A 15,980-nucleotide genomic window follows, 5' to 3' on the forward strand; every position below is an offset into this window, starting at 1 on the left:
AGATTTGCCACGGGCGCTCACGTGTGCCGCGGAGGGGGCGGCGCCTGGGCGTTTGCGAGCCCCGAGGGGGTGGCAGCGGGTCTGGAGGAGGGACGGCCGCGCGCCGCGAGGTGGGCGGTAGGAAGTGGAAGCGGGGAGAGGAAAGAGCCCGCGAACAGGAGAGGGAGCGCGCGGCGGTGCCTCGCCGGGCCGGGGAGCCCGCGGTTGTGGCGACACGAGGCGTGATGGCCAGGTCGGTGATCGGCCGGGGTTCCACAGCTCCCCGTCGCGGCTCGCTCGCTCCCAGCGCCGCGGGTCTGCGCGCCCCTCCGCCGGGCCCGGGAGACCCGCTGTGCTAACGGCCCGGTCCGGGCGGGAGGGCGGGCGGACGCTGCGGCCCGGGAGGGGCGCCGGCCTGGCGAGGCCTTCACGTCGCTGTAACTGACCCAAGTCACTTTCGCCTTGGCCCCGTAAAATGCAGAGCGCAGAACACGACGTAGGCCCCCGCGCGTCGGGGCAGCACTCCTTCCCCCGCAGGAAGCTCGCAGGCGGTGTGGCCGCCCGACCTGGGGAAGAGCCGGCTTCGGTAGTTCCCTCCGTTCTCACTCACTGCTCCAGACTCTTGCGGGACGGCAAGATGTTGGTCTCTGGAAGCCGTCGCTAATCAGTGAAGCTTCCGTGCTGGTCCACCCGTGTCCTGACCCTTGAATGATCTCAGGATATCTATGCCTGAATCCTTCTAAGGATCGCTATTTATGGTCGTTGCGTTATCTTTTACTTACTTGGCAGAGGAAAACTGGGAATTGAGAATTTGGTGAGGCTTGAAGTGCGGGTGGACGTAAGAAAGGTTTTGAGACAGCTTGTCTGCGACGGAATTTTTTACGTAGACGAACCTGGCTTCGAACTCACAGATATACTCCTGCCCCTGCCTCTCAGATGCAGAGATTAAAGGTGTGTGCCGCCACACCTGACCCACAATTTTTAATTTTTTTTTTTTTTGAGACAGGGTCTCACTGTGTAACTCATAAAGATCCTGTCTCTGCCTCCCAAGGACTGGGATTAAAGGCATGCTCACAACACACAGCTAAACTTAGTATTTCTATTGTGCCTTTTTTTTCTAACCTGTAACCAGTGATGAGTGCGAATCCAAAGGAAATTACTGGAACTATCTTGAGCAGACGCTAGTGGGAAGTTAATTTCTCTAAACTCAGCTATACTCATTTGGTTTTGTCTTTTTAGGTTTCCTCTCTGCGTAACTGAAAGTTTGCCTCGCCTCCATCTTTCATTTTCTCTTTGAAGTTGGACGTTTCCAGTTCCTTATTAAAACCCCTGCTCAGGACTGGATATACAGCTCGATGGCATGGCCCTGGATTTGGGCGCTGTGCCAGTCCTCTTCATTTAGTGACACCCGGGTACATGAGGGGTTAATGGTTAAATTGTATAGGCTAATGTTTTAGAGCCAGTATTACTTAACTGGGATTTAATATAATTGTAACTGTACAGGAGCTAGCTGGAATAATATTTAAAATACTATAGGTACCATATCCCGAGTTCTCTACTGAATGCCAGACTTTGTGCTGGCAGTTAAATGCTATTACAGTACTTTGAGTAAGTTGTGGTTATCTTTGTTTCATGGGTGTGGTTGTTCCTGCCTTTAATCCTAGCATTTGAGAGGCAGAAACAGGTGGATTTGTGAGTTCAAGGTCAGCCAAGGGCTGTCTCAAGAAACAAAACAAACAAAAAACCTGGAGGGGGGGTGGGGGATGAGAGGAAGCTGTGAGCTCACGGCTCCTGCTGAGGCCACGCTTGATGATGTAAATTCTGTCCCCAGAAGGCTTGTGGTGGAAGGAGAGAGCCAACTCTCAAATCTGTCTCTAATCTCCACGTGAAAGTGTACACACACATACACACACACACACAATGTAAAAAGTACTGAGGATAAGAACCATATCCAAGGCCACATAACAGCTGGGTTGTAGACTCTTTTTTTTTTTTTTTTTTTTTGGTTTTTCGAGACAGGGTTTCTCTGTGGTTTTGGAACCTGTCCTGGAACTAGCTCTTGTAGACCAGGCTGGTCTCGAACTCACAGAGATCCGCCTGCCTCTGCCTCCCGAGTGCTGGGATTAAAGGCGTGCGCCACCACCGCCCGGCTGGGTTGTAGACTCTTAAATGGAATTTTCTTTCATGTTTCCTTATATTGGGTTTTGGAGGATGCATAGACAGCTCTTACTATTCTTGCTTTATGTCAACCATAATATAACATCCCCCCCCCCCCCACACACACACACCCCAGACAGGACTTTTCTGTGTTACAAGTCCTGGCTGTCCTTGAACTCACTCTGTAGACCAGGCTGGCCTCAAACTCACAGAGATCCACCTGCCTCTGCCTCCTGAGTGCTGGGATTAAAGGCGTGCACTACCACTGCCCAGACAATAAAACAATTTTTCATCCCTGATTTTTTTTGAAGTACCTTTTCAAAATTCTGAAATTCTTTGAAGTCTTTAACAAGTTAAAGTGGGTTTAAAGAGTAAATGCTTTAATTACGTTTTGTGTGTGTGTGTGTGAGAGAGAGAGAGAGAGAGAGACTATAAGTGGAAGCCAGAAGGCAGCCCTGTGGAGGAGTTGGCTCTTCTGTTCCACCGTGTGAGACAGTAGCAATGGGCTCATTCATTACACTTAGTGGCGGGCACCTTTATCTGCTGAGCCATCTTGCTGGCCCAACTTTTATTTTTTAAATAATACTCGTAAAGAGGATGTAGATTTTTGTTGGTGCTTTAGAATCTCAGCTATTGGTTGGGATGCTGCTTTCCTGTTAAAAATATTTGAAGCTGGTTGAAAATTAATCATTGAGCCAGCTATGCCTAAGCCTTAGTGACAAGTAATGGAACCTTCCTACTTTATTCTTTTCTGATCATTCCTATTAGCTGGGATTTAGAATGAAGATTTGCACGGACATCCAAATCTATCAGGCACAAAGGTTAATGCAAATATTTTTTTTTCCTACTGTAAAAGCAGGGAGGATTAAGTTTTGTAATTTTATATGTGGCTACTATACTAAGAAAACATGAACACATATTTTCATGTCATTAAGTAGTCCCTAAAAACCTTCAGAGCTGGGTATGGTGGCGCACACCTTAATTCCAGCATTTGGAAGGCAGAGACAGATGGATCTCCCAAGTTTGAGGCCAGCCCGGTCTACAAAGTGAGTTCCAGAACAGCTAGGGCACTTATACAGAGAACCTTGTCTAAAAAAAAGAAAAAAAAGAAAGAAAAAACTTTCAGGGTTCGGAGGTTCAGAGCATCTAATGCTCTTCCAGAGGACTGGAGTTTAACTCAACTCCAGGGATCTGACACCTCGCCTCTTTGGCACCTGCACTCGTGCATATGCCCAGGCATACTCAACATTTTAAAAAATCTAAGATTACACAGCTTTCTATTTCATGAACATGATGCAGATTTTTTTCTAGATAACATTCAGAATCCCTCTAATATAAAAACGTGAACATTGACATAATTGTTCTCATATCTTTTCTTTTTCCTCTAGTCTTCCCTTTTCCCCTTTAGTAAGTCCTGGAGATTGAACCCAGGGTTCCAGAGCTAGCTATACCTTGTTCTTGCCTTTATCTTTATTTCTAATTGGGTGTGTCTTCCTGTTTGTTTTTGGAAACAGGGTTTCTCTGTGTAACAGCCCTGGCTGTCATGGAACACAGAGATCCACCTGCCTCTGCCTCCTGAGTACTGGGATTAAAGGTGTGCGCCACCATGTTTGGCTTTGATTGTTCTTTTAATATTGGTTCTAGAAAGTTAGAATGTGTGTTACAAGTTAACGTTCAGTTTAAGAGACATCTTTTCCAAAGTTGTTTCTCTTCCTGTATTGAGGGGTTCTTAAGACTCTGCAGCTGTTGTCTATCAGCTAATGGGAAATTGTGCCATCCTAGATAGCCTTTCCTTCTGAGTCGTTACCTGCTGTGATTATGGAAACAGAATTCTATAGGAGTGGAGGTGTGTCTTACCAAAAGCAGGTGGGGTCCTGGGCTAAACTATCTGCAATGCTTGCCTTCTTGAAGGTGACTCGGCAGATCAGGCCACTGGCCACCCAGCTTGAAACCCTAGTTTTGTCCCCAGAACCCACCTGGTAGGAGAGAACCAACTCCTGCAAGTTGTGCAAACTTCTCCATGGGTACCGTGGTATAGGTGCGCCCCCTCCAGACACACAAGTGATAGTATTATGTTACAGTTTCCTCTGAACCGCTCCATCACACACTGCACTAATTTACTTTATTAATTCTCTTCTACTGTACTTTCACGACCCATTGAGTTTACAAATGAAATGAGGAAACAGGTCTAAAAAGAATAACTTTCTCTCAACAGCTTGTTTCTGTTTATCTCGCTCTATTCTCCCCTTCCCTTCCCCCTGCAACACAGTGTTTCTCAGTGGAGTCCTGGATGTTCTGGAACTCACTTTGTGGACCAGGCTGGCCTTGAACTCACAGAGAGTCTCTGCTCATTTCTAGCCTATATTGTTTCCGTTTTACCTTGACTGTTAAGGAGTCCCCAGAACTATACAATCATACTCTTAGATTCATGGAAATAGGACAGTGAGTCTTTAATTCGTTTTCGAATCCTTACTGCTTCTTGTCTTTCCTCCCAGGGTCATTTCTCTGTAATAGAGACTTTGAGTACTCCACTGGACACCTAGCTTGAAACCCTGTCATCAGAGTTCATGCTGTTCTGCAAAGTAAGTTTTCTAATGGACATATTAGACCTTAAATAATTCTGTCTCTTTAGTGTCTTCATCTCTAGAAGGAACAGATTGTGTGTGTGTGTGTGTATGAGAGAGAGAGAGAGAGAGAGAGAGAGAGAGAGAGAGAGAATTTGTCTTTAGTACTTTGCTATTGTATTATACTGAGAGGTTTATTTTTTGTTTGTTGTGTTTTGGTTTTTTGGGACAGGGTTTCTTTGTGGCTTTGGAGCCTGTCCTGGAACTCACTCCATAGACTAGGCTGGCCTTGAACTCACAGAGATCCACCTGTCTCTACCTCCCAAGTGCTGGGATTAAGGGTATGTACCACCACCACCCCTCTGAGAAAATCAGATTTAAATATTACTGACAACACAGTTGAGAATATTTAGGAAAACAAGTAAGACTTCTCAATATCTGCCCAGAGAGGTAGGTGGCCAACCATAGATATATAAATTTTAATTGTTAAAGTACGAAGTTAATTACAGCTTTCAAAAGAACCTAGTGAACATTATTTAAGTAAAATTTAAATTAATAGAGTATGATTATTTGGAGAATCGTGATGGCCTTAGTGACCACTGCAACCTGAGCGTCAGGCTCCAGGTCTCGGCAGTGAGTGAGGCAGCTGAAGCTCCGGCCAGGGTCTTGATTTCTCCCAAGAATGAGAGCCCTGGTGCATTTGCAGCCTGGTGAGGTGAGACCTGGCCCTGAGGAGCAGTGTGAGAGCGGTGCTAGCTCCTGGCAGGCACCATGACTTAGGATCATCCTGCATGCTGGAAAGCACCGAGACAAGGTGGGAACACAAAAGATGTGTGCTGTCAAGTGAGGTGCACAGGAGGTGTGGAAGGCAGTTGCTGTTCTTGTTCCTTGGGAAAAGGTGAAATACACAGCTCATCACGAGAGTCAGTGACAGACACAAGCACTAGTCAGCCTGCGAGTTTTCCCTTGAGAAAACCGACCACCATATGAGTTACCATGACTCCCAGATCCATGCCCTAGCCTAGGAGGAAGAGAAGTGCCTGCAGAATGGAGACCCACAACTGACTGGACGTGTCCTGCTGGGACTTCTCATCATTGGTTGTGATGGTTCAGCTATGAGAGTGGACAACTCTATATTGAATTACAGTTTTGCCAGGCTGTGTCTAACGTTTTCCAAAGATTTATTTTCTTTGGAAGCTTTGGGTTGGACAAACACTTGAAGACAGGACACACATAGGTTCCACCCACCACCATGCAGAGTAGTCAGGAACACACCTAAAGACCCCACCCAACACGGCTTGCCTGTGGCACAAGCCGCTACTGTGTACAAATATGGGGTGGAGAGATGGGAAAGAAAGAAGCGGAACAGCTTGAGCACTATAAAGAGAGGCTGATCTGGAGACGTGAGGGTGGTGAGGAACAGCCTGATGTGAGTGAGTAGCCTCTGAAGCCACCTGAGGCCGTGAAGAATTCCTGGCCCATGCTGCCATTGAGGAACAGATTGCCAAGAGGCAAAGGCTGTCCTCACTGAGAGCTTCTACTTCTAAGTCTGAGTCCAGTCAAAAATAAGTCTATAAGGGTAACAAATAAATGATCAGACCTTGGGGGAAAAAAAGGGGAGGAGGGGGTGATAAAAAATGAATCTGATTATAATTTTGAGAAGATAATAAGATATAGTAATGACTGTCTTTCAAAGATCTGACATTTACCCTTTCTTTTGCATATCTTTGAACAACCCTGTAAGACAGTTGGTGATACTGATGAAAATACTGAGTCAGAGAAGTTAAAGTACTGGAGTTAGGTCATGTAGCCTTTACCCTGACAAAACTAGCTCATAAACATTTTGTTTTTCCTCATTCTTAGTAATTGTAAGGTTTGCGTATTGACTGGGTAGAAAGTCAAGTAGTTTTTAGCGCTGGAGAGAAAGGTGTGAAGGGTGTGGTAAGTAATTAGGCCTGCCTGTGGATTTGAGAAGTAGAGGTGCTGTATTTAAGTCTAGGGAATCAAGTGGGCATAGATGTTCTTGTTTAAAAGAAACAAATGTAACTTTAAGTTTATTGAATCTCTCTTCTATTTGTTTTCAGGTGGATGTGTATGCTCCAATTTTAAAAAAATGAGTTTAACTAGTGATGTATTAAGAGTTGAAACCTGGCTTTTGGCAACATGGCATGTTAAAGTGCCTCTAATGTGGCTGGAAGCTTGTGTTAATTGGATCCAAGAAGAAAATAATAATGTTAATTTGAGCCAAGCACAAATAAACAAACAGGTGTTGGAGCAATGGCTTCTTACTGACCTGAGAGACTTAGAATATCCTCTCTTACCTGATAACATTTTAGAAATTCCAAAGGGAGAACTGAATGGATTTTATGCTCTACAGATCAATTCTTTGGTTGATGTAAGTCAGCCTGCGTATTCGCAGATACAAAAGCTGAGAGGAAAGAATATAACCAATGATCTAGTTTCAGCTGAAACACAGATTGCTCCAAAACCATGGGAAGCAAGGCCTTCCCGGATGCTGATGCTGCAGCTCACGGATGGTGTCACTCAAATTCAAGGGATGGAGTATCAGTCTATTCCAGCTCTCCATGGTGGTCTTCCTCCAGGTACAAAAGTTTTGGTTCATGGACGCATTTCATTCCGTCTTGGTGTTCTCTTGTTGAAACCAGAAAATGTGAATGTGTTAGGGGGTGAGGTAGATGGTCTTTCAGAAGAATATGCTCAAGAGAAAGTACTTGCAAGATTAATTGGTGAACTTGATCCTACAGTTTCAGTTGTACCAAGTAATTCTGATCACAGTTTGCCCAGAGTTTCAGGGGGGTTGGATGCTGTTTCAGGACCTTCAGATGAAGAACTCTTGGCAAGTCTCTATGAAAGTGAAGAGCCTGCAGCAAGCAATGATACATCACCCACGGAAGGAAGCTGTTTCAGCACAGGCAGCTCCTCAACTCCCACTCCCACAATTCAGTCTAGTTTTGAGCCCGGATGTAATATTTCTTCAAAGCACAAAGAGAAGCCAAATCAATCTGTGCATTTCACTAGTGGAGAGTTTGATGACTTCTCACTGGAAGAGGCCTTGCTTTTAGAGGAAACTGTCCAGAAAGAACAGATGGAAACAAAAGCATTACAACCATTAACTTTGAAGAAAAACACAGATAAATGTGAAGAGATATTTTCACATAAACCTAATACTCTGAACCACACTCCTTTGATTAATAAACAAGGAAACAGCAATTGCAATGAAAAAAAATTATCTGAACAAATAGTTCACAAAGACAAATTTTTTAGCTGTCCATCTGCGAGAGACCATAAGACACTCTTAGCCCATGATTTTACAGATGACAGTAAGACTTTGGAAGTCAGTAATACAACAGAGCAAAACATTGACAGTTCAGATGAACATTGCTCCAGTAATAAAATGTTAAACAGAAAACTAGGAACCTGTCTATCAGAAAAGAGTTCAGAGGTTTCTAATGAAAATGGCTCCCCTTTACAGGCTCGGTCTTCAAGATCAATTGAGAATAATACTGATCTCTCTACTGACATGGACTTACATTCTCCACCCTTTATCTATTTGTCTGTTCTAATGGCCAGGAAGCCAAAGGAAGTCACCACTGTGACAGTCAAAGCATTTATTGTCACTTTGACTGGGAATCTCTCAAGCTCCGGTGGCTGCTGGTGTGTAACTGCAAAGGTTTCTGATGGCACCGCCTATCTAGATGTGGACTTTATAGATGAAATACTTACCAGTATGATAGGCTTTTCAGTACCAGAAATGAAACAATTAAAAAAAGACCCTCTTAAATATCAAAACTTCCTAAAAGGGTTACAAAAATGTCAGCGAGATCTGATAGATTTGTGTTGCCTGATGACTATTTCATTTGACCCTTCTTCACACAAAGCCTTGGTACTTGGATTACAAGATGTTGGTGTGGAGCACCTTGAGAACCTAAAGAAGCGGCTGCATAAATAATTTGACAAAATACTATTGGAGTACACTTTAAAACATGCAAGTATTTGTTCGTATTATTTTTGAAACTCTGTAAAGGAAGGAAAAGCTTTTGAGCTTAAAAATGGGTGAGATGGCTGAGTGGTTAAACAGGCTTCTGCCAAGTCTGAGGACCTGAGTTTGATCCCTTGGTCCCTTGTGGCTAAAGGAGAGAAACAACTCCCAAAATCTGTTGTCTGTCCTTCACACATGCAGCATAGAGCTCGTGCACACATAAAAACACATATACACTAAATGACATTTAAAAATAAAGATATCTAATCAAAATGCATGTGAAGGGTATTTTTGTTTGATTTGATAATGATGGGTCAGGACCTTGTAATGCAAGCAAGCCTCTATCATGAAGCCTAATCTCTAGACCCTTAAATCTACATTCCCAGGCTGGCCTCAAGCTCTCTTGTACAGCTGAGAGTGATCTTGAGTTTCTGATCTTTGTCTCTGTCTCCCAAGTGCCTGGATTAGGGTTCTTCGGTTTCAGTTGGTGCACTAGTTTAAACCATGACTGTGTGTGCTAGACCAATGCTCTACTGACTGAGCTAATCCCCAGTCACCCATGTTGAAGAACTTTGCTGACTCATTCTTGCTGAGAAACTGGCTTTCTACTTGTTGAATATGAGATAATGGGTAAAGAACTGTGATGGGCTGACAAAATAGCTTGGTGGTAAAGGCTGTTCCTGCTGAGCCTAATGACCTGATTCTTCTCTTGGTCCTACATGGTGAAAGAACTGTCTCCCACAAGATGTCCTCTGATTTCCACATGCGACCCCCCCATGCAATGCACAAGGAATTAAAATGTTCCCCAATGAGATACATTATTGAAAGTTGCAAATTGTAAAAGTAATTTTCCCCTAAAATGTTCAATATTTCAAAGGTTTGTTTGTGCTGTTATTTAGGAGTCTTTATATTTACTGTCTGTGTATGGTTCAGAGGACAACCTGTGAGTTGCTTTTCTCATGCCACGCAGATTGTAGAAACAGTCATCAGGCTTGGCAGCAGCTACTTTCTTACTGAACCATACGACTGCCCTATGGTTTTTGAGATGGCATCTCACTGTGTACCCCAGGGTAGTCTCAAATTCATGAGGCTTCTCATCCTCTGAACTAGCTGTGCATATAAGTTGCTTCATTTTATTATGGCTGTTTGAAAAAGACCACACTCACTTTGCTATTACAAGATTATGTTTGGGAGGTGAAGTTATTTTAATCTCTCTTAAAATTATAAATGGGGCCAGGCGGTGGTGGCGCACGCCTTTAATCCCAGCACTTAGGAGGCAGAGGCAGGTGGATCTCTGTGAGTTCGAGACCAGCCTGGTCTACAAGAGCTAGTTCCAGGACAGGCTCCAAAACCACAGAGAAACCCTGTCTCGAAAAAAAAAAAAAAAAAAAAATTATAAATGGGGTGCTGGAGAGATTTCTTAGTGGTTAAGAACTGACTGCTGCCCTTCTAAAAAACCCAAGTTTGGGTCCCAAGATGGGCTGCTGACCTACTAGTTGTGGGGGCCAGCCATAAGCTAAGTATGGGCAGGTCACCCAAAGGAAGTTCTTTACTTCCAACCATTATCACCTGCCAGAATAGAACTCTGGGCGTCGATAAATTTAAATGGAGATAATGCCTGGTTGCAGGAGGAACCACAAGCTGAGATTACCCGACCTCCACCCAAGAAGAGACCATTCAAAGGAAATGCCTAGCATTCCAACTGCTGTAGATAGGAACACCTGCCAGCACACCTCACTAAGTGTCAGCCAATCAGGTTTCCTAAACCTCAGAAACCCCTCACTCCCACCTTTACTACTATAAAAACCCAATTCTAACTGAGCTCAGGATTCTCAGTTTATTCCAATACATTGGATATGCGGAGAGACTAGTTTGCAAACTTGATTAAAATAAAGGCTCTTTGCTTTTACATACGGGACTCGGTCTCCTTGTTGGCTTTTGCTGGGACTTGGCAGATTTGGGCATAACACTAGTAAACCCATCTCCAGTGGATTTGACACCCTCCTGGCTTTCCCAGGTGTGGCTGTGTGCATAGTGGATACACACACATAATTTTAAAAAAATTTGAGGCGATTTCTCTGTGTAGTCCTGGCTATCCTAGAACTTGCTCTGTAGACTAGGCTGGCCTCAAATTTAGAGATTCACCTGCCTCTGGGATTAAAGGTGTGTGCCACCATGCCTGATTTCATAATTGAGAAAAACGAGGTAAGAGGATCAAGGATCAAATGTTGGTTATTCTTGGCTACATAGGGGACTGCTTGGACCACATGAGACTTACCTAAAAAAAAAAAAATTGAATAAAAAGATGTAAAAATGTTTTTCATTGAAAAAAAAGTTCAAAGCACAAGAATACAAATAATAAGTTGTGATATTTCATTTGTATTTTAATAAATAAAGCTTGTCTGAGGATCAGAGAGTAAAACAGTTGCCCTAGTCAGCCTTACAGACCAGGCCACAATAACATACACCTTTAGTCCCAGTAGCCACACTAGTTTACTTTACAAACCAGGCAGTAGTGGTGCATGCCTTTAATCCCAGCCCTAGAGAGGATTATAAAATGGGAGGAGACAGGTCTCACAGTCTCATTCTGAGATTCCTGGAGGCAGGATCGCCATTTCAGACTGAGGTAAAGGTAAGAGCCAGTGGCTGGCTGTTTTGCTTTCCTGACCTTCAGATTGAACCCCAATATCTGTCTTTGGGTTTTTATTAATCATGCTACAGTAAGTATTTTTAACATGTGTGTCTTCCATGTGTTTGTGTGCGTACAGAGACCTGAAAAGGGCATCAAATCACCTGGAGCTGGAGTTGTAGGTGTCTGTGAGCTGCCCAATGTGGGTGCCTGGAACTGAATTTAGGTCCTCTGGAAGAGCAGCAAGTACTCTTAACCACTGAGCCTTCTCTCCAGTTCCAAGAATACCAGATACTGTTGATACATACTCTCATAGTACTCGTCTGTATACTTAAGTATCTTTATGAGATCTAAGTAGTGTGTGTGTGTGACATTTTCTTTTAAATAACTGTGGATTGCCGGGCGTTGGTGGCGCACGCCTTTAATTCCAGCACTCGGGAGGCAGAGGCAGGCGGATCTCTGTGAGTTCGAGACCAGCCTGGTCTACAAGAGCTAGTTCCAGGACAGGCTCCAAAACCACAGAGAAACCTTGTCTCGAAAAACCAAAAAAAAAAAAAAAAAAAAAACAAACAAATAACTGTGGATTGTGATGGCTATTCTTGGTTGTCAACTTGACTACATCTGAAACGAACTGCAATCCAGAAATGGTGAGTGATGGCTTTTGCTTACTTTGAAGTGGGTGAAACTACTCGTGGTCTGGTGGGAATACTTAGACCTTTGATCCAGATTTTGAGATGGGAAAACACGCCTTTAATCTGGGCCACGCCTTCTGCTACAAGTCTATATAAGGACATGGAAGAAGGAAGCCTTTGCCCTTGCCTTATTAACATCCATTTCTTCACTGGCATTGGAGCCTACTTCTTTGGGATTCCAGCTTATACTGAAGGCCAGGCAAAACATTCAGCCTCATGGACCGATCAACTACTGGAGCTTTGGACTTAATGTTCACAGCAAGCCATTGTTGAATTTGCTGGAGTACAGCCTGTAAATGATTCAATAAGCCTCCTGTATATAGAGAGAAACTCATTCTGTGAGTTCTGTACTCTAGAGAACCCTGATGAATATATGGATGGTGCATAAAAATAGATCTTCATATTGCATCCCTGAATAGAAGTACGAGTCCATTGTTCTGTATTCATTTCTGGTGTTTGAATTGGGGCTCTTTAGAGGATCAGAACCAATAGAATGAATATATATTACACAAAGAATTTATGCAATTGGATTAAACCATGTTGGCAGGGTAGTCCATCAGTGGTCATCTGCATACCAGGGAAAATGGGCACCAGGGTCAGTCTGGCTTGAAGAGGCTTGATGCCCCAGCTGTCCCTGTCTGATGCTAAAAACCTGAAGAATTCCTGGAGAGCTACTAGTCTTGTGTTGGAAGGTCACAAAAGATGGGTTCCTATGTCAGCGAAGGATGGTGGCAGCAGCCTCGGGAAGGCTTTCTATCTGGGGGGGGGGGCTTCCCTCAGTCCTTCCAGGAAAAACCATTACAGACCCACCCCAGAGGTGGGTGTCTTTTATTTGCTTCTAGACCCAGTCACCTGGCAAACAAGATTCCTGTGATTTGGTTTGTAATCTAAACTGTTTTGGATTGTGTTTAGTGGTTTATTAGTTGGTCTTTATTTTATTGTCAAACCATTCTTTGTAGGGTTGCAAGAGTGCCCTTTTTTTCCCTTCCTGAGACAGGGTCTCTCTGTGTATCCCTGACTGTCCTGGAACTCACTTTATAGACCAGGCTGGCCTCGAATTTGCAAAGATTTGCCTGCTTCTGCCTCCCAAGTGCTAGAATTAAAGGTGTGTGCCACCACCACCCAACTAATCTATTAATTTTTTTCTTATAATATATTTGACTATATTTTTCTGCCCCCAATTCCTCAGATTCTACCCACCTCCATACCTATCTGTTGTCTCTCTCCAAAAAGATAAAAAACATACACACCAAAACCAAGCAAACATAAAAAAACCCATGGTATCCATTTCATGTTGACCAACAACTTTTGGGCATAGAGCCTACCCTGCAGTGTGTTTGATGCTCGGTTGGAGAAAACAGTTCCCTTTCCCAGCAGTTATCAATTGTAAATAGCTCCTTGGCTAGAGAAGGGACTTTGTGTTCACTTTCCCTTCCTTGTGCTGAGATTGTACCGTTTGAACCTGTGCCACAGTCTTCAGTGAGTTTATACATGATCAGCTCTGCTGTGTCTGGAAGATGGTTTCTTGGTTGCCACTTGGTAACGATCTTTCTATTTTCTCCTTGTTTTCTCCTCCTTGACCTTTAATATCAATCTCTCACTATCCTCTTAAATACAAGGTAAAGTCTGAACTCCTTACCCAATTTATGATCTAGTCTGACTGCCTTTTTTGTATCAACTTACCCCTTTCTTCCCGCCGTGAGTTTGCCCCAGATTGTTGGTAGTTGTCCAAATCTGTACAGGTATGTTCCTCCTGCTGTAGGAAGACCCTCAGCTTCCTTCTAGTTGTGATATTGCTAAGTATGTCCTAGGGAAAATATCCCCATTTAAGTGCTGGTGCTTGCTGGGACATAAGCTGCTTGAGCTGTGGGGCTGAGCAATTGGCCTGTGTAAATGCACTGATGGTTTCATCAGACCAAAAGTCTACCCCCGGCTCAATACCTGTCTTATTTGCTTTTCTTGGTCCTGTGATAAAATACACTGACCAAAATAACTTAGGGGACAAAATGACATTTCATGGCAAGACATGTACACTCAGTAAAGGAGCATATGAAGACTCAAGATAAGAAAATACTTATTGGGGGGCTGGAGAGATGGCTCAGAGGTTAAGAGCATTGCCTGCTCTTCCAAACATCCTGAGTTCAATTCCCAGCAACCACATGGTGGCTCACAACCATCTGTAATGAGGTCTGGTGCCCTCTTCTGACCTGCAGGCATACACACAGACAGAATATTGTATACATAATAAATAAATAAATATTTTTTTTTTAAAAAAAAAGAAAATACATATTGGGGTCTGGAGAGACATCTCAGTGGTTAAGAGCTCTTACTGCTCCTGTAGAGTACCTGGATTTAATTCCCAGCACCATGTCAGGCAGCTGAGAACTCCAGGGAAATCTGACAACTCTGGCTTCCAAGAGCACCGGCCCTTGTGTGTACACAGCCACCCCAACACCAACACACATAGAAGTATAAGCCTTTTATTTTTAGTTTTTGTAATTGGGGTCTTTCTATGTAGTCCTGATTGTTTTAGAATTCTCTGTGTAGACCAATCTGACCTTGTGTTCTGCTTCTACCACACCCAGCCTACCAGGGTTATCTGGAAGCTCCTTTACAACCTGACACAGTGCGCTGTGCAAGCTTTCTTGTTGGACTATCTTTGGATCTTAAACCCCCAATTATTAATTATGAAAGCTTGGTCATTGGCTTAGGTTTGTCCCATTAGCTCTTGTGAGTCCCACTAGCTCTTATAAGTTATAAATTATAACTTAATTGTCTTTCTTTCTTTTTTTTTCTTTTCTTTTTTTATTTGGAGCCTGTCCTGGAACTCACACTATAGACCAGGCTGGCTTGGAACTCACAGAGACCTGCCTGTCTCTGTCTCCTGAGTGCTAGGAATAAAGGCATGTGCCATCACTGCCTGGCCTTATAGCTTAAATTAACCTTTTATTAACCTACATTCTGCCACATAGTTCAGTTACTTCTACTCTGTACCACATGTCCAACCTTCTCAGTTCCTCCCTGGCTTCTTGATGGCATAATTCACATACCTAGATTCCTTCTCTTCTTCTTTCTCCTTAGAAATCCTGCCTATCCTCTCCTGCCTAGCTGTTGGCCACTCAGCTCTTTATTAAACCAATCAGTAGATACCTTGGCAAAGATGTATTTTCACAGTGTACAAAAAGATAACCCCACAACATTCCCCCTTTTGTCTAAATAAAAAGGAAAGGTTTTAATGCTAACATAGTAAAAACTATATACAATAAGAACAATTATCAGGTAAGAATTACATTCACAATATCCAGTGTCACACCACCTCTTATGGAGTCTGTGTGGTCTCTCACGTAAGATGTGGCACAAGCTTCAAGGAAGAGTGCCGCAGAGAAGGTGTGTGTGTGTGTGTGTGTGTGTGTGTGTGCTGTGCTTCCTGCATCAGAGCCCTTGCACTTTTGGCATTATCTGCTTATGTTCTAAGGAATACCTGGAAGGGAAGACAGTATGTTTTTGATGAGCCATTGCCATATACAGGAGTATATGATGCTAATGGAGGAAGAGGTTAACATTCAAGGGAAAAAAGGTTGCCAGGTTTAATCTGGTGCTTATTAAAATTAAGACAAATTCAGCAAAAATGGGATAAGGACAGAAGAGAGAGATAAATGCCTGTAACTTCTTGACACTGGTTTGGGGGAAGGTTTGAAAAGGAGTTAGAAATATGGAGAAGGAGAGGGAAAGAAGAAGTTTTTCTGCACAGATTGCAGAAATAAAAAGACTGTAAACTGTGACTGTTAACCACACTGTTTGCCCTTAGCTCAAAATGCCATGAACTCATAGCCTAGATAAAGATTTATATCAAAACTAATGTCAAGCCATGTCTAACATGACCAACCACAGACTCACACCGGGGACATCTGTCTGATGGAAATCTATTCTCATGTATCTGATATAATGATTCTAAGAAT

At 43.4% G+C, this 15,980-nt stretch overlaps 1 protein-coding gene across 5 annotated transcripts; it reads left to right on the forward strand.

Annotated features, from left to right (window-relative positions):
* Positions 1 to 65: 65 nt before the first annotated feature.
* Positions 66 to 9,520, forward strand: Rmi1 (RecQ mediated genome instability 1). 5 transcript variants are annotated; one of them, XM_057788100.1, is made up of 5 exons: positions 767 to 793; positions 1,219 to 1,391; positions 4,632 to 4,718; positions 4,933 to 5,041; positions 6,785 to 9,520. In XM_057788100.1, the coding sequence occupies exon 5, from the start codon at positions 6,814 to 6,816 to the stop codon at positions 8,668 to 8,670; it is 1,857 nt and encodes a 618-aa protein (XP_057644083.1). In that variant the 5' UTR covers positions 767 to 793; positions 1,219 to 1,391; positions 4,632 to 4,718; positions 4,933 to 5,041; positions 6,785 to 6,813; the 3' UTR covers positions 8,671 to 9,520. The 5 variants fall into 5 exon arrangements, with proteins under 5 accessions (XP_057644081.1, XP_057644086.1, XP_057644082.1 ...); XM_057788098.1 differs by lacking the exons at positions 767 to 793; positions 1,219 to 1,391 and adding an exon at positions 66 to 232; XM_057788103.1 differs by lacking the exons at positions 767 to 793; positions 1,219 to 1,391 and adding an exon at positions 66 to 232 and having other exon boundaries at positions 7,160 to 9,520.
* The last annotated feature ends 6,460 nt before the right edge of the window (positions 9,521 to 15,980 follow it).

This window comes from Chionomys nivalis, chromosome 13 (genome assembly GCF_950005125.1).
Source record: "Chionomys nivalis chromosome 13, mChiNiv1.1, whole genome shotgun sequence".
NCBI classification, from domain to species: domain Eukaryota; kingdom Metazoa; phylum Chordata; class Mammalia; order Rodentia; family Cricetidae; genus Chionomys; species Chionomys nivalis.